We start from the raw sequence: 21,149 nt of genomic DNA, 5'->3' as shown, positions 1-21,149 counted from the left end.
TCTTTTTCAACAGGATTGATGTTGCGCATAAACTCGTAGAAGTAGTCCCAGTACTTGGGTTGCATGATGGTGTCGTTGTGGTGTGCTCCGCCGAACACCTTCCAGGTCTTGTTCTTCGACTTGCTCAGCTCGTACAGCGCGCGCATGTGCTCGGGCGGCACGATCTCGTCCTCGAGCGCGCTCAGAAACAGAATTGGAATGGAGTCTGGAATGCGCACGATTTCGTCCTCGGACGCCCAGATCTCGTGGCACAGGGCCTTGAACGGCGACAGAATCGGAAAGATGTGCGGAATGACCTTGCGCACGCTCAGGAACGTGTTTTCCAGAATGATGCCAGAGACGAGAGTCGCGTAGTTCGCCGCGAGGTAGAGCGTGACCGCGCCGCCCAAAGACCGGCCGTACAACACAAGCGACGACTCTGCGAGCTGCGTGTGCGACGCCACGTACTCCATCACGGTGTCGGCGTCGATCTTGAGCCCCTTTTCGCTCGGCGTCCCTGTCGACTTGCCGTAGCCTCTGTACGAATAGATCAGAACGTTGTAGCGCAACTGCTCGTAGATGTATTTCACAACGGGCAGGAAGTGGCCGATGTTGCCCGCGTTGGGCGACAGAATCATCACCGTCTTGTTCGTGTAGTCGACGCTGTTCTTGTCGTGCAGAAGGAGATAGCCTCTGAGCGTCTCGCCGTCTTTCGTCCGCAGAGTAAGGTCCTCGTAAGTCAGACCGTACTCGGCAGGGGTGTCGACGTGGTCGCGCGCCCCGTTCAGGCCAGAGGGATAGATGATGCTGTTCTGGTAGCTGTAAATTCCAAGCAGCGCAGCCACTGCAACCGTTGACCCAATCACGAAACTAATTTTGATAAAGTAGAGGGGGAGCTGAAACATATTACTTTATTTCGTTTATTTATTAATTATTTACTCGTAACTCATTATCCGTATATGACATCCATTATCCAGCAAAAATAGCCGCCAAACGTCAAGATCTTCACCAGCTTCTGCAGAACGCGCGGCCGGATCTTGTTGTACAGATTTCCACAGCTGTTGTTTCCCTCGGACTCGAAGTACCCGTTACCGTACTTGATGTATCGCCGTATGTTGCAACCGTTCCAGAAATTCCACCACTTGGCCCGCTGGCACGGCGAGATCCGCAGCAGGTTCTTGCACAGGGGCCCGCACGGCCCGTCGATGTACTTCCACTCGAACGGAGACCACCGCTGGCGCGGGTCCGACGGAGGCAGCTTCTTGTCGCCCCAGTAGCCCAGGAAATAGAGCCAGTGGCCCAGCTGCTCTTCGCGCCCCGGATGCGACCCGTTCGCATACTGCACCGTCTCGCCGTCGTACGTATAGGCCAGGAAGTTGAGCGACGGGTTCCACAGCGGGCCTCTGTCGGTAAAGTCGGACAGTATCGAGTACGGCAGGTCATGTGCATGCTGTCCCGTGGACGCGTAGTTGGCGTGCGTTCCGCGCGCGGCGAAAATCACCGGGTGCTGGTCCAGTTTCTCCAGGTTCGTGTAGAAATACGCTCCGCCGCCGCCGTGTGCGCTCATCCACACAATCACCGGCTCGCCCTTGTAGAAGCGCACAAGCGAGTGCTCCCAGTCGCCGACGTGGTCTCCGAACGGCCCGGTGCCCATCACGTACGGGCCCTCGTTGAAAGAGTAGAAGTAGAACCAGTACGCGTCGACCCAGCCGTTGCCCTTGTCCACCACAATGAGCGTAGCAGGCACGTCCGGCAGCTCTCCCGTGTAGAAGTTCGGTCTGTTTTTGGCCCCCGTGATCCACCCAGGGTCCTTGTCAAAGTCCTCGTTCGCCGTCATGTACACGGGGTTCACTGGAGAATTATATCCCTGCAGGGCCTCCAAGGCGGAGAGGTTGAGAGACGGGCCGAATTGGTCGAGTATTGTGCCGTTGGCGAGCTCAGCGTGGAAATGCGTCACAAAGTCCGCAATGCTATATGGCATGTACCGCTCCTCGGAGTACAGATACACCAGGGGAGCGTAGTCTATCACGTACGCCGGCACCTGGCCCGGCTCTAAAGTGCGCTCGTGCGGGTCCGGCCAGGACTTGAGCGGCGGCAGGCTCTTGAGGCTGGAAAGCCGCATCTCGGGCACGAACATGCCGCGGCTGGCAACGAGCCATGTGCATAAAATAAATATGAGTAGCATGGGCGGAAAGGAAGGGAAAGTAAAGGAAAGTAAAGCTAATTTATCTATTTATACGATAAGACGAATACTTGGCTATCGACGCGACGATAAATTTTTTCATGATCCAAGCCCTGCTGCTGGCTGTCGTGGTGGTGTTTATTTCGTGGCAGAACAGCTTCGTGGGGCCGTTCTTTCGTGATGCAGGGCCGGAACCGGCCGCGCCAGCCAACTCTCCGCAAGATCTCCAGAACGCCACGCTGTACACGCTGTGTCGCAACAGCGATCTCTACGACATGCTCGAGACGATCCAGAACTACGAGGACCGATTCAACGGCCGGTTCCACTACGACTGGGTTTTTCTCAACGACAAGCCGTTTGACAGTACTTTCATGCAAGAAGTGTCGAACCTGGTCTCCGGAAAGGCCCGTTTCGGCCAGATCGACGCACACCACTGGCAGTTCCCTTCAGGCCTGAACCGCACGCTCATGGAGCACAACATCCAGAAGCTGCTCTCCGACGAGGACGGCGTGCTGCCGTACGCCGACTCCGTCTCGTACAGACACATGTGCCGGTTCGAAAGCGGGTTTTTCTACCGACATCCGCTGCTCCAGGAGTACAAGTACTTCTGGCGGGTCGAGCCGGGCGTCAAGCTCTTCTGCGACATAGACTATGACATCTTTGCACACATGGACGCCCACAAGTACGCATACGCATTTGCCATTAGCATTCTGGAGTACCCAAAGTCCATTCCCTCGCTGTTCCGTCACGTTAAGGACTATCTGCTGTTGGCCGGCAAGGAAGCGCTCCTGCACGACGAGTCCAACTATTCCAGGTTTGTGTACGACGGCCACACGGACTCGTACAATCTGTGCCATTTTTGGACGAATTTCGAGCTCGGGGACCTCGACGTGTTCCGCTCGCACGAATATAACGAGATGTTCGCGTATCTCGACCAGCAAAACGGGTTTTTCTACGAGCGCTGGGGAGATGCCCCCGTGCGCTCGCTCATCCTGTCGCTCATCCTGAAAAAAGGCCAGATCCACCGCTTTGCAGACATCGGCTACAAGCACGAGCCGTATCTCCAGTGTCCGACCGACGCGGCTCTGCGGCGCGCGAAAAAATGCTCGTGCAACCCGGACATGGACTTCACCCGCAACTGGTACAGCTGCTCGTGGTGGTTCGACAGTCTCGGCGGCTCATAGACTCAGGTATTTAGTGCTGTACTCCGCGACGATCCAGTCAAGTCCTGCTTTTATGTTTTCTCCCGTGTACGCGCTGCCAAAGACGATCTGCCACGCGTGGTTCTCTAGCCGTTCGAGCCCGAGAATCCGCACAATTTCTGTCCGCAGCGCATCTCTGTCTCCTGTAAACAGGTCTATCTTGTTGACCATGATGAGCACGCCGCAGCCCGCAAGACGGTCCTCGCCCAGCACCCTGCTGAACTCCTTGAAGCTCTCCTGGAGCCTGTGGAGACTGGAACTGTCTATGACCCACATGAGAAAGTCGGTCTTTTCGAAGTAATTGAACCAGAACGCCCGCAGCGAGGTCTGGCCTCCGATGTCCCAGACGTTTATGTTGAAGCCGGCGTACGGCACGGTGCAGATGTCGAAGCCCATCGTGGGGCTCGTTTCCTTGACGTTCTGTCCCAGCAGGCTCTTCACGATCGTTGACTTCCCAGAGTTGTCGAGGCCCAGGAGCAGTAGCCGCACTTCTTTTTCCTTGAGCTTTTGTTTACGGATGATGGACAAGAGGCCCATAAGAAAAATAAAAATTGCACTTAAAAAAATAAAAAAATAAAAAACAGATCGATTACCCAATCTGCTAAATTATTCATTATTCATGGCAAAACGCAAGGTGGTAGACAAACAGGTCTCGATCCTCAAGTTTTGCCGAACAGGCAGCGGCCACGAAGAGACGCTCAAGAAGGAGGTCACGGTTATAGATCTCGTGAGCGATAACGAGGAGGAGCCGCTGTTTGTGTGCGACTCAGAGGATGAACTGCCGTATCAGGAAGAGCAAAGCACGCAGTTTGCCTGTCCTGTTTGCGAGGTGGACATCGCGCACTTGTCGCTGGACGAACGCACAGTTCATGTGGAGTCATGTCTTGTCAACCCGAACACGAAAAAGGTGTTGTATAGACGGATCAAGACGACGGGGGTGGCGGAGAAGAAGACAAGGAAATGTGAGAGACGACCACGACCGCCGATCCCAGACGAGAAGATCCTTGCCTTCGAAAACCACACCATCGCCGTGGACGCTTTCTGCTACGCGCCGCACCCGGCCATCTCGGTGTATATCTTGACTCATTTTCATTCCGACCACTATGGAGGCCTCACCAAGAACTGGGACCACGGCTCGGTTATCATTGTGACCCCCATAACCCGCAATTTGCTGGTTTACAAATTGGGGGTGAACCCAGACCTCCTGCTCAGCGTGGACTATAACCAGACCATCGACGTGCCCCACACCGATCTCAGAATAACCTGTCTCGACGCGAACCACTGTCCCGGAAGCGGCATCTTTGTGATCGAATCCCCCCAGCTGCGGTACCTGCACTGCGGAGACTGCCGCATCAACAGGCCGATGCTGGAGTCGCTGATGCAGATCGGCCGGTTCCACAGGATATATCTCGACACCACCTACCTCAACCCGTTGTACAATTTTCCCAAGCAGGAGATAGTTATAGACGAGCTATGCAAGCTGCTGCAAAGCAAGATGCAAACCATGCAGTTTGCGCAGCAGCGAGTTATCGACTTCTTTGTCGACCGCAAACCGCAAAAGTTCCTCATCGTCATCGGCACCTACCTCATTGGCAAGGAGCGGCTCGCGATCAAGCTCTCCGAGGTGCTCCAGACCAAGATCTACTGCAGCGAAGAGAAAAAAAGCGTTCTCAGCCAGTTTGGGTGGCCAAACTTGGATAACTTGCTAGACACACATAACCCAGAAAGCTGCCAGATCCACCTTGTGGCACTGCCAAAGCTGAACAAGGACTACCTCGCAGAGCAGCTCAAGATCTACTCGCGCCATTTCAAGGCCGCCATCGGGATCCGCCCCACAGGGTGGTCTGTGCGGTTCGGCAGGCCGGTGCCGTCCCTGGACGCGATGGTTGCTGCTGAGTCGCCGGAGATGGTGTATGCGGCCATCTCGAAGCATTTCGACCGGTTCCGCGAGGACAACAAGGCGCGCGTGCTGCAGATCCCCTACTCGGAACACAGCTCGTACCGGGAGTTATTCTACTTTGCGAACTTGCTCGAGTACGACGAGCTGGTCGCCACAGTCGCCCCGCATAACCAAGAAGAGCAGCTGGCGATGCTGCGCGAGTTCAAAAATTACGACAGGCTGTGTATAGAAAATTTCTGAAATAACTGGGTTATCCAGGCCGGGTAAGCGTCGCTCACCCCCGGTTGCGGGTGGGCCTCCCATCCAAAACAAATTCACAAAGTTTGCAAACAAATAAATATTTTAGTCAAGCCATGGATGTTAGCAATCTGCTGGAGAACGCCATTTTGAGCTCCGACCCGGGCGAGCGCGGCCGCGCAGAGGCCGAACTCCTGCGGCTCTCGGAGCAGAGCTGGGGCGCGTATCTTCTGAGCATGGCGGAGGTGCTGAGTAATGAAACCAAGAGGACGGAAATGCGGATCTTGGCCGGGCTGTCGCTGAAAAACCAGCTTGTGTCGAAGGATCCGGTCAAGAAGCAGCAGCTGGCCGAGCGGTGGGTGCAGCAGGACAGCGATCTAAAGCAGAAGATCAAAGACACGGCGCTGCAGACCCTGCTGACGCGTGACGAGCGTGTGGCGAACGCTGCGGCCCAGCTGGTGGCTGCTGTGGCCGATATCGAGCTTCCGTTGGGGACGTGGAACGAGCTGATGCACATAATAGTGGACAACACGAAGGCAGACAAGCCGGTGAACGTGAAGCGGGCGTCGCTTCTGGCGATAGGGTACGTTTGCGAGACTGCCGACGCCACGAACCCGGCCGTGGTGGCGCAGGCGAACGGGATCCTGATTGCGATTGTGCAGGGCGCGCAGTCGTCGGAGCCCAGCACGGTTGTGCGGAAAACGGCCATCAACGCCCTGGTCAATTCGCTGGAGTTCATTGCAGGCAATTTCGAGCGCGAGGGAGAGCGGAACTACATCATGCAGGTGGTTTGCGAGGCCACGACGGCCTCGGACCCAGAGCTGCAGGCGCTGGCGTTCGGAGCGCTGGCCAAGATCATGAGTCTGTACTACCAGTACATGGGGATCTACATGGAGAAGGCCCTGTACGGGCTGACGGTTTCCGGCATGCAGAGCTCTGACGACAGGGTGGCCTGCATGGCGGTGGAGTTCTGGAGTACCGTTTGCGAGGAGGAGCTCGAGATCGCGATCCAGCTGGAGGAGTACAAGGACCAGCCACCGGCGGACCTTGTTTCGTACAATTTTGCGCTCGTGGCCATCACAGACGTGCTTCCGACGCTCCTGAGCCTGCTGCTGCGTCAGAACGAAGACCCCGAGGATGACGACTGGTCGGTGGCCATGGCTGCGGGCGCCTGTCTGCAGCTTTTTGCGCAGAACACCACGAACTACGTGGTGCAACCCGTGCTGCAGTTTGTGGAGGCCAATCTGAACCAGCCCAACTGGAGAAACAAAGAGGCCGCTGTGATGGCGTTCGGCTCGATTCTGGACGGTCCCGACCGCTCGGAGCTGACCGTTCTGATCGGCCAGGCGCTCAGACCGATCCTGGCCCTCATGAAGGACGAGTCGCTGCAAGTCAAGGAAACCGTCGCCTGGTGTGTGGGCAGAATAACAGACATGGTCGTCGAGGCGATCGACGTCAACACGATGCTTCCCGAGGTGGTGCAGGCGTTGGCTGCCGGTTTGCAGGACCATCCGAAAGTCAGCACCAACTGCTGCTGGACGCTCATTAATCTTGTGGAACAGCTATGTGTGGACGCCAAGAACTCTCCTTCGAGCGTCATGTCGCAATATTACCCAATGCTGGTGCCGATTTTGATCCAGAACACAAATCTACCCGATAACGAGCACTCGGCCAGAACGTCGGCCTACGAGGCGCTGTCGACGCTTGTACTGTACAGCAGCGCTAACGACATGCCGATTGTGAACCAGATTGCATCGGAGTCGCTTGCCAAGCTCGACCAGACCATTTCCCTGCTGATGCAGGGCACAGTTGTTTCTGGCGAGGAGAAGGCCGTGTTGCAAGAGCTGCAGGCCAATATTCTGTCCCTGCTGACGAACGTGGTGCGGCGAATTGGCAGCGACATTGCCGCGGTTTCTGATCAGCTGATGGAGAAGTTTTTGCGGCTGCTGCAGATGCAGGATCCAAACTCGATCATCGAAGAGGACATTTTCATTGCCATCTCGTCCATCGCGTCGGCCATCGGCGTCCAGTTCGAAAAGTACATGCCGTCGTTCCTGACTTTCCTCACGAAGGCGCTCGAGAACACCGACTCGCCCGTCTGCGAGGCTGCCATCGGCCTCGTCGTGGACATCTCTCATTCCCTGGGGAACGCATTTATTCCGTACTGCCAAGGGTTCATGGCCATCTTGGGAAACACGCTTTCGAGCCAGAACGTGCGTCGCGAGCTACGGCCGTTGATTCTCTCGTGCTTCGGCGACATCGCGTCCTCCATCGGACCCGAGTTCATCCAGTATTTGCAGGTCGTGATGAACATCTGCAGTTCTGCGCAGCAGCTGGAGCCTGAGGACGCGTCTCTGGAGACCGAGGACTACATTTTGAGCGTGAAGGAGACCGTCCTGGACACCTACGTGGGCATAGTGACGGGTCTCCACGACTACCCGGACGCCTTGCAGCCGTACACGCTCCAGATCGCCACGTTTCTGATGCAAGTGTACCACAACCAGGCCATGTGCTCCAGCGAGAGCGTTTGTCGGTCTGCCGTGGGGCTGCTCGGAGATCTGGCCCAGATCTTCAGCGACGGCAGATTGAGAGAGCTGTACCAACAGGATTGGGTGGGCGAGTTTATTAAAAAGACCAGAGCCAACCAGCGGTTCTCTCAGAGCACCAGAGACACAGCAAGATGGGCAAGAGAGCAGCAGAAGCTGCAACTACAGTAAGGTGCCCGTTCTCTTCATCATTTTTTTCTAGTAGCATATCCTCCTGACTATAAATAATAACTCAGAAATATTTCTCCACATTTTATATAGAATGTCCGCATTTTCAGATAAGCAGTTCGATACGAAGCAGTACGGCGAATTCCGGCCGGCGTACCCCAGCTCTCTGTTTGACACCATTCTCAAGTACCACGGCTCTGTGCCAGGCAACAAGTTTGGCACGTTGCTGGACATTGGGTGTGGCACGGGACAGGCGTTCAAGCCATTGAGCCCCCACTTCCAAAAAGTGGTGGCCACAGACCTGTCGACGGTAATGGTGGAGCGGTCCAAAGAGGTGGCACGCACATTGAGCACGCCTGTGGAGCTTTATGTGTGTCCTGCAGAAAAAGTCCCCGTCGAAGATGCATCGGTCGATGTCGTGGTGGCTGGAGAGTGCGTGCACTGGTTCGATGCAGACAAATGGTTCAATGAGCTCAGCAGACTACTCCGCGGCAATGGCACCGTGGCTTACTTTGCCTACGTGGATCCCGTCTTTGTGGGCGTGCCCGAGGCCAACCAGATCTACAATGAGACGGTGTACGAGGACGGGACGCTTTTGGGCCCATACTGGGAGCAGCCCGGACGCGGCATCTTAAGACGGCTGTACAAGGACGTGAACGAGAAACTGGCCGCCGATTCCCGGTTCTCCAACGTCGAGGTGGTGTACCATGACCCGGAAACAGAGCCCGCAGAGCACGCAAAATTCAGCATCTCCAAAAAAATGACCCTGGCCGAGTACCTAAACTACGCCAAAACGTGGAGCTCGTACCACCAGTGGCAGATGGCGAACCAGCAAAAGCCCGACGCCCGAGACCCGCTGCAGGAAATGTACAGGCGGCTCAACACCAGGTTCGGCTGGAACCTACAAACGAGTATCCAGATCTCGTGGAAAACTGTGTACGTTCTTGCCCGCAAAGCCGGACACATTTAACAATATCGGTTTTTATTAGTATATGACACTTCTACTCGGCCTTTCCACCCTTTCTCTCAATCAAAGCCTTTCTGTCCTTGTCCAAGTGCAATTTGGTAATGACGACCTTGGATGGGTGGATGTTGACTGGCACGCTGGCACCGTTGGATTTCTCTTTGGTCAATTTTTCGAGCTGGATGGCGTATTTCAGTCTGTACACGGAGGAGATGGTTCCCTCCTGGCCCTTCTTGGAACCTCTGACAACGAGAACCTGGTCGTTCTTTCTCACTGGGAGAGCTCTGATCTTGTATTGTTCTCTGAGCTCCTTGGACAGAGGAGCGGACATCAGGACTCTTCTCACAGAGGATGGAGCGTTGAAGTAGGCCTTTCTGGCCTTGGATCTGGAAGAGGAGACGTCTTGGGAAATCTTAGCCATGGTTGGTGGGATGAAGTTTTTTTTGTCGAAATTTTTCAAAAGCCAGAGACGTGCTTAGGTAAGGCAGCGAGGGGCCCAGGGCACGACAGCCCTAGCAACCAGTCACGTGACACAACAATGTCCGCCGCGCACCAGCGTGATTAGTCAGCCGCGCAGCTGGCTTTCGTTCCGCTATTTCCTCGCTGGCTTACCCGCCCACCACGCGTCTGACGCGTCGCGCGGCACGCGTATATAAATCCTCTGTTCCACCCAAAACAAATTCACACCCACAATGTACGTTTTGAAAAGAGACGGGCGCAAAGAGCCAGTCAGATTCGACAAGATCACCGCCAGAGTGTCTCGGCTGTGCTACGGCCTTGACCCAGAGCACGTCGAGCCCGTTGCCATCACCCAGAGAGTCATCTCCGGTGTCTATCATGGCGTCACCACCATCGAGCTGGACAACCTCGCAGCCGAGACCGCCGCTTACATGACCACGATCCATCCCGACTACGCCACCTTGGCCGCCCGAATTGCCATTTCGAACCTGCACAAGCAAACCACGAAGCAGTTTTCGCAGGTGGTCGACCAGCTGTACCACTACATCAACCCCAAGAACGGCAAGCCTTCGCCGATGATCTCGGACGAAACGTACCGCATTGTCCAGGAGCACGCCGACGAGCTCAACTCTGCCATCGTGTACGACAGAGACTTCTCGTACAACTATTTTGGCTTCAAGACGCTGGAGCGGTCGTATCTCCTGAAAATCGACGGCAAGGTTGCCGAGAGGCCCCAGCACATGGTCATGCGTGTGGCCATCGGTATCCACGGGGACGACATCCCGAGCGTCATTGAGACGTACAACCTGATGTCGCAGAAATTCTTCACCCACGCGTCGCCAACCCTGTTCAATGCCGGTACTCCTCATCCGCAGATGTCCTCCTGTTTCCTGGTCGCCATGAAGGACGACTCCATCGACGGCATCTACGACACCCTCAAGACCTGCGCTCTGATCTCCAAGGCTGCCGGAGGCATTGGTCTGCACATCCACAACATCAGATCCACCGGGTCCTACATCGCTGGAACCAACGGCACGTCCAACGGGATCATCCCGATGGTGAGAGTCTTCAACAACACCGCCAGATACGTCGACCAGGGGGGCAACAAGCGGCCTGGCGCGTTTGCGCTGTACGTTGAGCCATGGCACTCGGATATCTTCGACTTTATCGACATCCGGAAGAACCACGGCAAGGAGGAGATCAGAGCAAGAGACCTGTTCCCTGCGCTGTGGATTCCGGACCTGTTCATGGAGCGGGTCGAGCAGAACGCCGAGTGGACGCTGTTCTCGCCGTCCGAGGCTCCAGGACTTGCCGAGGTGTACGGCGACGAGTTCAAGGAGCTGTACACCAGGTACGAGCAGGAAGGCCGCGGACGCCAGACCGTCAAGGCGCAGAAGCTGTGGTACGCCATCCTGGAGGCCCAAACGGAGACAGGCACGCCGTTCATGCTGTACAAGGACGCGTGCAACTCCAAGACCAACCAGAAGAACCTGGGTATCATCAAGTCGTCCAACTTGTGCTGCGAAATTGTCGAGTACTCGTCTCCAGAGGAGGTGGCCGTGTGCAATTTGGCCTCGATCGCTCTGCCGGCCTTCGTCGAGTCCGACGACAACACCAGCTGGTACAACTTCGAGAAGCTGCACCAGATCACCAAGGTTGTCACCAAGAACCTCAACAAGATCATCGACAGAAACTACTATCCTGTTCCGGAGGCAAGAACATCCAACATGCGCAACAGGCCGATTGCCGTGGGTGTCCAGGGCCTGGCCGACGTGTTCATGCAGCTGAGACTGCCGTTCGACTCTCCGGAGGCCAGGGAGCTGAACATCCAGATTTTCGAGACCATCTACCACGGAGCTTTGGAGGCCTCTGCGGAGCTCGCCGTCAGAGACGGCAAGTACGAGACCTTTGAAGGGTCGCCGGCTTCGCAGGGTATTTTGCAGTTCGACCTTTGGGGCAAGAAGCCGACCGACCTGTGGGACTGGGACTCGCTCAAGGCCCGTATCCAGAAAGACGGACTCAGAAACTCGCTCCTGGTGGCTCCTATGCCTACCGCGTCGACGTCGCAGATCTTGGGATACAACGAGTGTTTCGAGCCGTACACCTCCAACATCTACTCCAGAAGAGTGCTAGCTGGTGAGTTCCAGATCGTCAACCCGTACCTGCTGAGAGACCTTGTGAACCTCGGGCTGTGGAACGACTCGATGAAGAACTTCATTATCAAGGACAACGGCTCTGTCCAGAACCTGCCAAACGTGCCGCAGGAGTTGAAGGACCTGTACCGTACCGTCTGGGAGATTCCGCAGAAGAGCATCATCGACATGGCGGCCGACAGAGGCGCGTACATCGACCAGTCGCAGTCGATGAACATCCACCTGAAGAACCCAACCATGGGCAAGCTGACGTCGATGCACTTCTACGGCTGGAAGAAGGGGCTCAAGACCGGCATGTACTACCTGAGAACACAGGCTGCTGCTGCCGCCATCCAGTTCACCGTTGACCAGAAGTCTGCCGCCACTGCCTCGTCCACCGTTGCCTCGCTCGACAAGCTGAAGCTCAAGAAGTACGTGCCGAGAAAAACGTCTTCGAGCGACGACGTGTCGTTCTCGTCCGCCGACTCGACCGCCGTCGAGACGCCTTCGCCGCAGACCGCTCCCACCAGCATCGAGGGCTCGATGGCCGACCTGAGCATCAAGGAGGAACCGAAGGAGCCTCAGGAACCTCAGGAGCCTGAAAACAAGGGCTCCTCGGACGAGTTCGACATTTACAACGCCAAGGTCGTCGCGTGTGCCATCAACAACCCAGAGGCTTGCGAGATGTGTTCTGGCTGATTAACTAATTGCTAGGAAGCTGTATAATGAGTAAAATAAAGTTAAGGTTAAAAATAGATCCCTTTTTTCTCCCGGCCCAATTACTTGTGTCTGCCAAAATCACACGGGCGCACATCGATATACTAAATTTCTGGCAATCGCCTGTGGACAAACACAAATAAATAAATACGTGTTTATTATTAGAAAATGGTGAGTACCGCGGCAACTGTTTGTGCGACGGCTAACGAGGCAGAGCGAGAAGCTGACCCCAGAACAGATCGACGAGTTCAAAGAAGCGTTCAGCATTTTCGACAAGGACGGCGACGGCAAGATTTCTGCATCGGAGCTGGGCACAGTGATGAGGGCGCTGGGACAGAACCCAACGCAGCAGGAGCTGAACGACCTGGTGAACGAGATCGACACGAACGGCAACTCGCTGATCGAGTTTTCCGAGTTTCTCACCATGATGGCAAGACAGATCAAGGAGCAGGACGTGGAGGCCGAGATCCTGGAGGCGTTCAAGGTGTTTGACAGCGACGGCGACGGCAAGATTTCCCAGACAGAACTGGTCCGCGTGCTCACCACCATCGGCGAGAGGCTCACCGAGGAGGAGGCCAGACAGATGCTCCAGGCAGCCGACACAGACTCGGACGGCCAGATCGACATCGAGGAGTTCGCCAAGATCCTGCGTGGGAAATGAATGCTCATGAAATGTACTACTGATACATCTATATCTACCGTTAATTCTTTCAGCCTCTATTGGTGCCCAGCACCTGGCCCCCGTGCGAGGGCAGCACGTACCGGTCGCTGCTGACGTCCTGCTCGCGGATGTAGTGCACCTGCGGCGGCAGGCGGCTGATCACGCCGGCCAGCGCCGTCTCGACGCGTTCGACGATCCGGAACGGCAGATTCGTGAACCGTTTCAGGTATCCGTATCCGAGCGCATATCCGGCCAAAATGGCAAACAAATGGCCGATGAAGCTCGAGCTCGGCACCAGCACGCCCACCACCAGCAGCAGGATGAACGGGATCATCGTCGTGGGCACCGACACCGTGTAGATCCGGGTGTTTTCCGCCGTCTGGGCCTGCAGATAGTAGTAGTAGCTGAGCATCGAGAAGCCCCAGCCGGACGCGCCGAGGACGCTCGTGGTGGGGAAAAAAAGCATGCCACACAGGCAGTACGGCACGGCCACGCAGGTGGCCAGGAAGTTGAGCACGATGGCCGTGTGGACAGTGCCGTGTTGCACCTCGAACTGGCACAGGGGGCCGTAGAGCGACACCAGGTTGAACAGCAGGTGGACGAAGTTCGTGTGCACGAGCGGGTACGTCGTCAGCCGGCTCAGCTCGAGGTTGTAGAGCGTCCATGGCGTGAGCGACCACTTGTCGATGATGGCCGGGTTTGCGATCGAGTAGAGGTACACGAGCACAAGAAACACGCACAGCCCGGTCGACAGCGCGGGCGCACGCTCGGAGGCGGCAAACAGCTGCCGGCCCTGGTCGGAAATCTGCTGCAGTAGCTGTTGGAATGACATGGAAAATGATTAAAGATGAATAAATAGCCAAAAACGACAGAAATAAAAAAATAGCAGGAATTCTGCTCTTGCGCTGGTGTACAGAATTAGTGGCGCACAAACGAGACCACGCTCGCAAGGTTGTCGACGCCGTGTCTGGCCTCGGGCACGTCGCGCTTGAGGTCGGCCAGGTCGCTCAGAATGCTCTTGAAGTCGTCGCGCAGGTCGTCCATGTCCGGCACGGCTGCTGCGGCGTCCGACGCGGCAGCACGGTTCCGTGCCGATTCGGCGACAACCGCGTCGACAACAGCCTCGTTCTCGCGCACCAGCGCCTCGTACTCGTTCCGGACGCTCGCCGGCTGCGTCCGCCTCAGGTTCGACAGCGACTCCACCTTCTCCTCGACGCGCGTGTACAGGTCGCGCAACCTGTCGTTGAGCGCAAAGTCGTACGGCTCTATCTTCTCGTTGAGCAGCGCAGGGTTCCTCAGCATGCTGGAGACCCTGTTGGAGGCCAGCTGCGACGCGGCCACGTCGTCGATCTCGAGCGAGTGCTGTATGTCGTCGAAGATGCCGTCGACAAACTGGGCCACGAGCCGGCGCACAGACTTCGCCAGCGCAGGGTCGTCCTTGCCGCGGATCTGCGCCAGGTGCGTGTCCACCTTGGCCGCCACGGCCGTCTGCAGCGCGTCGTACAGATACCGCAGCTGGCGCAGCTGGAGATGGATCTTGGCCGGGGAGGACATGGGTCTGATAAATACGATTTTTGTTTATTTATTTCCGCCGGGTAACGTTGCCAGACAGCACAAATAATTTACTGCAACTCGCAAAACTTACCGTCAAAATGTAAGTATCTCCCGCCCGCTGCTAACGCCAGGTCGACACTACCCGAGTCCGAGTACTCGCCCGCCTTTGCGCCGTTCTTTGGGTTCGCCGGCTGCTGCGCCGCGATGGTTCTGAGCTGCGCCGGCGCAGCAATCGGCACCGCCAAGTCTGGCATAGGAATCTCTGGAATAGGCACGTTCAAGCCGGAACTGATCATGAGATCGCTCATCCCCGTCGTCATGAGCGGTATTCTGTCCGTGTACGGGCTTGTCGTGGCCGTGCTGATCGCCGGAGGCCTCAGTCCGACCACCGACTACACGCTGTTCAACGGGTTCATGCATCTCAGCTGCGGGCTGTCCGTGGGCTTTGCCTGCCTGGCCTCTGGCTACGCGATCGGCATAGTGGGCGACGAGGGCGTCAGACAGTTTATGCACCAGCCCCGGCTCTTTGTGGGAATCGTGCTGATTTTGATTTTCGCCGAGGTGCTGGGCCTGTACGGCATGATCATCGGCCTGATCCTCAACACCAAGGGAAGCGGCTGACTACAGGAATATGTACAAATACAAGAGCTCGTTTTCGTGTGCTGTAGATGTCTATGTCTAGGCGCCCACGTCCATGGCGTCGTCGTTCTTCGACAGCTGCACGCGGCCCTCGTCGTCGACGTACTGGTTGCTGTTCTCCTCGACAAACTGCACGCTGCGCGCGCTGTCGATGAAGAGCGTGTAGCTCCTCTTGACGTCGTCGAGCGCAACGGTGTCGGTGCGCCTCTTCTTGGCGATCTGGTGGCTCACGGCAATCAGGTTCGCAGCGTACCGGAGCGACGTCTCCATGCCGATCTTGGTCAGCAGACTTAGGGCGTCCGCGTTCAGCTCGACCTCCTCCTCCTGCGCTCTGATCGACAAAATGCTCTTGATCTCGTCCTCCTTGTAGCCCTCGGTCCGGATGATGATCGACCGGTCCAGCAGGTCCAGCGGCAGGCCGTGCGGCGACTTGTAGTTGGTGCCTCTTGTCTTGGAAATGCCTCTGTTGGTGGCCATGATCACGATCGGCGAAAAGTCGTCCTCGAGAGCCCGGTTGATGTACGAGAAACACTCAATGTCCAACATGTGCACCTCGTCAATAAATAGCACGCCCGGGATGATATCTGCCTTGCCCTCCTCCTTCCACTCGGCAACCTTCATGTTGATCTGCTCGCGCACCTCGGACCGGATCTCGCCCGTGTCGCCGCTGAACAGAGCCAGAAAGCCTTGCTGCCGCGAGTTTATCACGTCGATCTCGTGCAACGACACCGTGTGCACCACCTCCTTCCTCGTCTGCAGCTCGCCCTCGGGGCAAGCCACAAACTTTGTATCTGGGCCCATGGCGTCGTAGTCCCGCGCACGGGTGTACGAGCGGCCCAACTTGGTGATCTTGCCGTTGGCTTTGTCGATCGAAATCACGTCGCCGGCAATCACCTTCTCCTTGGTCAGCTCGTCGATCATCTTGTTGCCCAGCTCGTAGATCGTCTCCATGTCAGTGGTCCTGATGGTGAGCTTTCCCTGCTTGTGGCCGCCCGTCAGCGACCGGTCTATCTGGATCTCCACAACCTCTCCCTCGATCACCTCGGTCTCCTCCTTGATCTGAATACCTATGCTTTTTCTGAACGCCTGGTTCAACGCCTCGGTCTTGGACAGCTCCTTAGAGTACACCTCGGAGCCTGCGATTGCCGTGAACGGCACGTCGCTGCCCAGACTCTGTGAAATACCCATTGCGATGGCCGTTTTTCCCGTTGAGGGAGGACCAGCCATCAGGATCGCACGGCCCGCAATCTTTCCCTGCTGGATCATCTTGAGAATCACCCCGGCAGCCTTTCTTGCCTTCAGCTGGCCCACCATGCCCTGGCTGTTCTCGCGCGGCTGCAGCTGGTCGTCCAGCCCAAGTCCCGTGATGTGCGAGTGCGCTGCAATCAAAGATAGGTTTCCCACGGGTTCTCCGTCGCTCTTCGTGGCAATTGACATGTCAGCGGTGATGAGTGCAAATAAACAAGTAACTTATTTTATTTTATTTTATTTTTTTCTTTCAAAGCAAATTTTACCTGTTCCTGTGCAGAGATGTAGACTAAAAAAAGCATTTAAATAAGTTTTATTTGTTATCATGGCCCTTCTGGACTGCGTGGGACTGTGCTTCCCGTGCGTCTTCAACACAACTCCCGTGCTGAAGATCAACCAGGCCACATTCAAGATCCTCAATCTGCTGGGCGAGGGCGGCTTCTCCTACGTGTACCTCGTGCAATCAAAAAACAACCACGGCCTGTATGCGCTCAAGAAAATACGGTGTCCATTCGGCAATTCGAACTTCAAGGCCGCCATGAAGGAGGTGGACAACTACCGCGAATTCCGATCGCCCTTCATCATTAAGTCAATTGACTCGTCTGTCGTCCAAGAGCAAGATGGCTCCAAAACCATATACATCCTGCTGCCCTACTTTGAAAACGGCTCGTTGCAGGACATAATCAACAACAACAGCGTCAACAATGCGCCCATGGACGAGGCTGAGGCGCTGAGGCTGTTTGTGGGTGTGTGTCGCGGGCTCCAGTCGATGCACCGCCACCAGGTCTCCAAGAACTACACGATTATGTCGACAATGGAGCCGAACGAGAGCGACGAAGCCGACGAAAATAATCCGTTCCTCAGCAACGTCGACGAGGGCATACGAGACGGTACTGAGCTGCAGGAAACGGTCAGCTTCGCACACAGAGACATAAAGCCGGCCAACGTCATGCTGGCCAAGGACGGGACGCCGGTGCTGTGCGATCTGGGCTCGTGCGAAAAGGCGCGGGTCAGCGTCAAGTCGCGGGCCCAGGCCATCACCGTCCAGGAGCTCAGCAACGAGCACTGCACGCTGCCGTACCGCGCGCCAGAGCTGCTCGACATCAAGGTTGGAGACAAGATCGACGAGAAAATCGACATCTGGTCGCTCGGGTGCACTCTGTACGCGCTGCTGTACGGCTACTCGCCGTTCGAACGGGAGGAGCTGGTCAACGGGGCCAACATCAGGCTCGCCATCAGCTCTGGCAGCTACACCTTCCCGCCGACGCCAGAGTACTCGCCCGCAGTGAAAGACCTCGTGCGCTACTGTCTCGTGGTGGATCCGGCCCAAAGACCTTCGATCGAGGAGGTACTGACCCGTGCGCTCCAGGTGCAACGTGAGGTGTCTGTGGAGCGGCGCGAGGTGTAGTTCAGAGGTGGAACGAGATCCGGAAAAATTAAATTCAAATTATTTACAGCTCATGACCTCGTACCAGAACGGCACGGCGCAGATCCCGGGCTGGAACGACTGTCCGGACACGATGCTGAACCGGAGCCAGACTAGTCTGGCGTCTGTGGCGAGCGTGGACGCGGGAGGCGGTGCTGATCTCGACGAGATCCGGGCGAAAGTGCGCGAGATCCTGGCCTTGCAAACGACGCTCTCCGAGCGCGAGCTGGCGTACCACCGGGGCAAGCTGGAAAAGGCAACAGAAAACGAGGAGAACCTGATTTTTGCCGGCGCCATGGTCGACCTGAGCCGGCAAGGCGACCGGAAACTGCTGGAACAGAGCATATTGGAGTACATGATGGCCAAGCCAAACAGCAGCTGGTGCGGCTCGCTCAAGAAGGTGCTGGTGCATGCCAAAATATGAGCAGGTCGTGGGCTTTTGATGAACTTTCCGGGATGCAAGCGATTCGACATGGTGAGGAGGTGGCTGACGAATTTAGCGGTCCTGGCTACTGGAGCTGTAGTCATGGGTTTGTATGAAGATGTACCAATTTTCGAGCACATGGCGTGTCTGTCGGCCGGCAGAAGAGAAGCACAGGTCCGTCTCTAGCTTGAGAACCCTGCTGACCTGGCTGTCCAGTCCGCCTGTTTAAGTAGTATTTATCATCAGTCATTTAAGTAATAAATTTAGGGCTATACGAAAAGAACCATATTACAGGAAGAGAACGGCCATGCCTCCCAGGACGGCAGCTCCAGCAGGAGCAATCACCCTGGCGTTGTTCTCAAACGTGCTGATTGCGGACGAGGAGCAGTTGCCCGGGCAGACAGTGTGGGTCTGGGTGGAAGCGGCGGTGACCATGGAGGTGACAGAGGTGACGGAGGCCGAGGCAGTTGAGAGAGGAAGCTTTTCCGCGCTGGAGATCGCCGATTGAGGCTTGGTGCTTGTCAAGGAAATCGCAGTGCAGCTGTCAGAAGGCACGTCTCCTTCGTTTGTGTAGTACATGAGCTCGTACCCGTTTTCGGAGTAGCCGTATGGGTCGTTGGTGTTCTTGCAGGCGTAGAAACCGTCGCTGGAGCCGTTCACTTGAAGAGTGCCGTCGCTGGCAAAAGTGAAGCTCTCGTAGCCAGTAGCGGCTCCCCAGGAAACGTATGGAGCTGTCTTCAGACTGACTGGTAAGTCATACTGGGCCAGCTTGGCAGTGAGTTGCTTTGTGTCGGCGTTGTAGTTCCAGGTGTAGCTGGAGTCGTTGGACAAGAAGAGGTAGTTAAGAGCAGCCCCCTCGTGCAGTGGCTGCAGTCCATTGCCGTCGAGTTCAGTGTCAGGGCTGTCAACGTAGAGACTGACGTCTTGAGCCAAGACGGAAGCAACGGTGGTAGCAAGGGCAAGTGTGGACGAGAATCTCATTGTGAGTGTCCGAGAATAGTCAGATTGGTGATGAGTGGTGAGACGGTTCGTGTTGGAGTTTTGAACCCTTATATAGCGTGAGGAGGACGGCTCAAGGCGTGTTTATGGAAGCTTGACGGAGAAGCACTGGCGAATATTTTTAGAAGGAATGCACAGAAGCTATATTCTGTGGTCACTATTTCCTATTCAGTGAGAAGTTAGCAACATAAAGTGGTGTGAAATACGTCATCGTTGCATGACTGCACTGCAAATAGCACCATCGGTCGACAAAAAGCGTAATTTCGTCGACTCCCGGTACCTTGCATGCGGCATGACCGGGTCCCCTAAAATTTTAATGCGCTCTATTTATAGAAAGCCTCACATGCAAACTTTCTCCGACAAAAACGATACCTGTTGGAGATTTTTACCCGTTTTGTGGTGCTCCTTCACGTGCCGCAGATACTTGAGCAGCCGGTGCTCGTCTGGGTTTGAGGCCTTGTACTTCTTGAGCGTGATGCATTCCGAGCAATAAGGACACTCCACCACCTCTACGGGCTCTGCCGTCTCTTTGGAAAAAAGCCAGCCCCGTTTTGGAGGGTCCTTGACCAGTCGGCCGTTCGAAAACACCCCGTGGAACTGGATCATGTGGTGGAGATAGTTGCTGTCGTTGCGCTTGAAAAACAGCTTCTGGAACTCGTTTCTGCTGTTTTCCTGTGTCATGGGACAGAACGGACACAGAGCAAAGTTGCCCGTATTGACGCTCTTTTTCCTCGAGGCCGTGCCCGTCTCGTCTGCCAGCAGCTGCGGGTTCAGCTTGCGGTTCACCGCTGGCTCGTACAAGTTCGTGCCATATTTCCTGTTCTCCTGATAGATGTACTTCGAGTCTGGCTTGTTGAAGGCCTCAAACGCGCGGATGCTGATGTTGTTCTGTATGCGGTAGAAGTCCAGCCCGCGGCAGGGCGTCTTATCCTGCCCCAGAGATAAAGGTTCACACGGCTGTTTAGGAGTGGTCTGCGGCGACTCCAGGGCATCCAGAACCCCCACCTCCAACACCTGCCTCCAGTTATAGTTGGACTCTGGCGACGTGTCTTGCTCTTCTTTGCGTGTGTCTGTGTGTGTCTTTTTTTCCAGCGCAGTTTGGTCGATAAGGTGCTCAAGTTGGGTATTAAGATCGACCGCGTCGTAAGCCATCGGCCCGTCCAGATAGTAGCGCGGAACTTGCCCGCTGTGGCTCGAATCGCTGAATATCTGCGCCAGCGACGAGTCTAGCGGAGGCGTCGGATACAGATTGTTCTCTGCAGAGGTTTCTCCCTCGGGCAGAGCACCGCCGTAGTCCTCGAAACTGAGCTCGTCCACAAGCTGCTGCATAAATACGTCTGTCTCCTTCATATTCTCACGCAATTTTGGGCCAGTAGAATAGGGATTTGGATCCTTTATACGAGGCCCCAAAGACAGATAATCGCTCAACAGACCACAGACATGGTGGCTCGCGATGTTCTGCTACCACTACCACACCTTACACCACACCACACACCGGACTGTTGGCTGGCGGTACGACGCCGGGGCCGCTTGGGCTCGTCAGCGCTAAGACAGCTACGTTGGCGCCGAGGTATAAATAGAGGCCAGCGCCTCCATTTTTCAACCATGGACAGCAGATTGCTCATTATTGGTACATCAGATGTGCCCCCTTCAGGAAGCTCTCTGTTCATCACGGACGATACTCTCAGGCTGGTTTGTCTGGGAGGACTCCG

General features: G+C 56.0%; 16 protein-coding genes across 16 annotated transcripts; 8 read left to right on the top strand and 8 right to left on the bottom strand.

Annotated features, from left to right (window-relative positions):
- Positions 1 to 6: 6 nt before the first annotated feature.
- On the bottom strand, positions 7 to 884 carry KL911_002319 (uncharacterized protein; the record flags this gene model as incomplete). Its single annotated transcript, XM_043197375.1, has 2 exons — positions 7 to 306; positions 378 to 884. 2 exons carry the CDS (start codon positions 882 to 884, stop codon positions 7 to 9), a joined length of 807 nt encoding a protein of 268 aa, XP_043054599.1.
- Positions 885 to 928: 44 nt separating this feature from the next.
- On the bottom strand, positions 929 to 2,264 carry KL911_002318 (uncharacterized protein; the record flags this gene model as incomplete). Its single annotated transcript, XM_043197374.1, has 2 exons — positions 929 to 2,062; positions 2,250 to 2,264. The coding sequence occupies 2 exons, from the start codon at positions 2,262 to 2,264 to the stop codon at positions 929 to 931; spliced, it is 1,149 nt and encodes a 382-aa protein (XP_043054598.1).
- A 172-nt stretch (positions 2,265 to 2,436) lies between these two features.
- On the top strand, positions 2,437 to 3,813 carry KL911_002317 (uncharacterized protein; the record flags this gene model as incomplete). Its single annotated transcript, XM_043197373.1, has 2 exons — positions 2,437 to 3,138; positions 3,463 to 3,813. The coding sequence occupies 2 exons, from the start codon at positions 2,437 to 2,439 to the stop codon at positions 3,811 to 3,813; spliced, it is 1,053 nt and encodes a 350-aa protein (XP_043054597.1).
- Positions 3,814 to 3,982: 169 nt separating this feature from the next.
- On the top strand, positions 3,983 to 5,503 carry KL911_002316 (uncharacterized protein; the record flags this gene model as incomplete). Its single annotated transcript, XM_043197372.1, has 1 exon — positions 3,983 to 5,503. The coding sequence occupies one exon, from the start codon at positions 3,983 to 3,985 to the stop codon at positions 5,501 to 5,503; it is 1,521 nt and encodes a 506-aa protein (XP_043054596.1).
- A 113-nt stretch (positions 5,504 to 5,616) lies between these two features.
- Positions 5,617 to 8,217, top strand: KL911_002315 (uncharacterized protein; the record flags this gene model as incomplete). The annotated part of the gene is made up of 1 exon (XM_043197371.1): positions 5,617 to 8,217. One exon carries the CDS (start codon positions 5,617 to 5,619, stop codon positions 8,215 to 8,217), a length of 2,601 nt encoding a protein of 866 aa, XP_043054595.1.
- A 91-nt stretch (positions 8,218 to 8,308) lies between these two features.
- KL911_002314 (uncharacterized protein) lies at positions 8,309 to 9,184 on the top strand (the record flags this gene model as incomplete). The annotated part of the gene is made up of 1 exon (XM_043197370.1): positions 8,309 to 9,184. The coding sequence occupies one exon, from the start codon at positions 8,309 to 8,311 to the stop codon at positions 9,182 to 9,184; it is 876 nt and encodes a 291-aa protein (XP_043054594.1).
- Positions 9,185 to 9,215: 31 nt separating this feature from the next.
- Positions 9,216 to 9,599, bottom strand: KL911_002313 (uncharacterized protein; the record flags this gene model as incomplete). The annotated part of the gene is made up of 1 exon (XM_043197369.1): positions 9,216 to 9,599. One exon carries the CDS (start codon positions 9,597 to 9,599, stop codon positions 9,216 to 9,218), a length of 384 nt encoding a protein of 127 aa, XP_043054593.1.
- Positions 9,600 to 9,870: 271 nt separating this feature from the next.
- KL911_002312 (uncharacterized protein) lies at positions 9,871 to 12,468 on the top strand (the record flags this gene model as incomplete). Its single annotated transcript, XM_043197368.1, has 1 exon — positions 9,871 to 12,468. The coding sequence occupies one exon, from the start codon at positions 9,871 to 9,873 to the stop codon at positions 12,466 to 12,468; it is 2,598 nt and encodes an 865-aa protein (XP_043054592.1).
- Positions 12,469 to 12,805: 337 nt separating this feature from the next.
- KL911_002311 (uncharacterized protein) lies at positions 12,806 to 13,964 on the top strand (the record flags this gene model as incomplete). The annotated part of the gene is made up of 2 exons (XM_043197367.1): positions 12,806 to 13,136; positions 13,282 to 13,964. The coding sequence occupies 2 exons, from the start codon at positions 12,806 to 12,808 to the stop codon at positions 13,962 to 13,964; spliced, it is 1,014 nt and encodes a 337-aa protein (XP_043054591.1).
- Positions 13,965 to 14,065: 101 nt separating this feature from the next.
- KL911_002310 (uncharacterized protein) lies at positions 14,066 to 14,701 on the bottom strand (the record flags this gene model as incomplete). The annotated part of the gene is made up of 1 exon (XM_043197366.1): positions 14,066 to 14,701. The coding sequence occupies one exon, from the start codon at positions 14,699 to 14,701 to the stop codon at positions 14,066 to 14,068; it is 636 nt and encodes a 211-aa protein (XP_043054590.1).
- A 138-nt stretch (positions 14,702 to 14,839) lies between these two features.
- Positions 14,840 to 15,288, bottom strand: KL911_002309 (uncharacterized protein; the record flags this gene model as incomplete). The annotated part of the gene is made up of 2 exons (XM_043197364.1): positions 14,840 to 15,161; positions 15,278 to 15,288. 2 exons carry the CDS (start codon positions 15,286 to 15,288, stop codon positions 14,840 to 14,842), a joined length of 333 nt encoding a protein of 110 aa, XP_043054589.1.
- Positions 15,289 to 15,379: 91 nt separating this feature from the next.
- Positions 15,380 to 16,777, bottom strand: KL911_002308 (uncharacterized protein; the record flags this gene model as incomplete). Its single annotated transcript, XM_043197363.1, has 1 exon — positions 15,380 to 16,777. One exon carries the CDS (start codon positions 16,775 to 16,777, stop codon positions 15,380 to 15,382), a length of 1,398 nt encoding a protein of 465 aa, XP_043054588.1.
- A 136-nt stretch (positions 16,778 to 16,913) lies between these two features.
- On the top strand, positions 16,914 to 17,996 carry KL911_002307 (uncharacterized protein; the record flags this gene model as incomplete). Its single annotated transcript, XM_043197362.1, has 1 exon — positions 16,914 to 17,996. The coding sequence occupies one exon, from the start codon at positions 16,914 to 16,916 to the stop codon at positions 17,994 to 17,996; it is 1,083 nt and encodes a 360-aa protein (XP_043054587.1).
- Positions 17,997 to 18,048: 52 nt separating this feature from the next.
- KL911_002306 (uncharacterized protein) lies at positions 18,049 to 18,554 on the top strand (the record flags this gene model as incomplete). The annotated part of the gene is made up of 2 exons (XM_043197361.1): positions 18,049 to 18,137; positions 18,197 to 18,554. The coding sequence occupies 2 exons, from the start codon at positions 18,049 to 18,051 to the stop codon at positions 18,552 to 18,554; spliced, it is 447 nt and encodes a 148-aa protein (XP_043054586.1).
- A 172-nt stretch (positions 18,555 to 18,726) lies between these two features.
- On the bottom strand, positions 18,727 to 19,419 carry KL911_002305 (uncharacterized protein; the record flags this gene model as incomplete). The annotated part of the gene is made up of 1 exon (XM_043197360.1): positions 18,727 to 19,419. The coding sequence occupies one exon, from the start codon at positions 19,417 to 19,419 to the stop codon at positions 18,727 to 18,729; it is 693 nt and encodes a 230-aa protein (XP_043054585.1).
- A 357-nt stretch (positions 19,420 to 19,776) lies between these two features.
- KL911_002304 (uncharacterized protein) lies at positions 19,777 to 21,149 on the bottom strand (the record flags this gene model as incomplete). The annotated part of the gene is made up of 1 exon (XM_043197359.1): positions 19,777 to 20,829. A coding segment is annotated over one exon (1,053 nt), but the record flags the coding sequence as incomplete, so codon positions are not given.

The sequence above is a fragment of the Ogataea haglerorum genome (genome assembly GCF_019207285.1).
Source record: "Ogataea haglerorum isolate 81-453-3 chromosome Unknown 81-453-3_NODE_6_length_583072_cov_95.821986, whole genome shotgun sequence".
Lineage (NCBI taxonomy): Eukaryota > Fungi > Ascomycota > Pichiomycetes > Pichiales > Pichiaceae > Ogataea > Ogataea haglerorum.
This window is presented reverse-complemented; position numbering and strand designations above follow the sequence as displayed.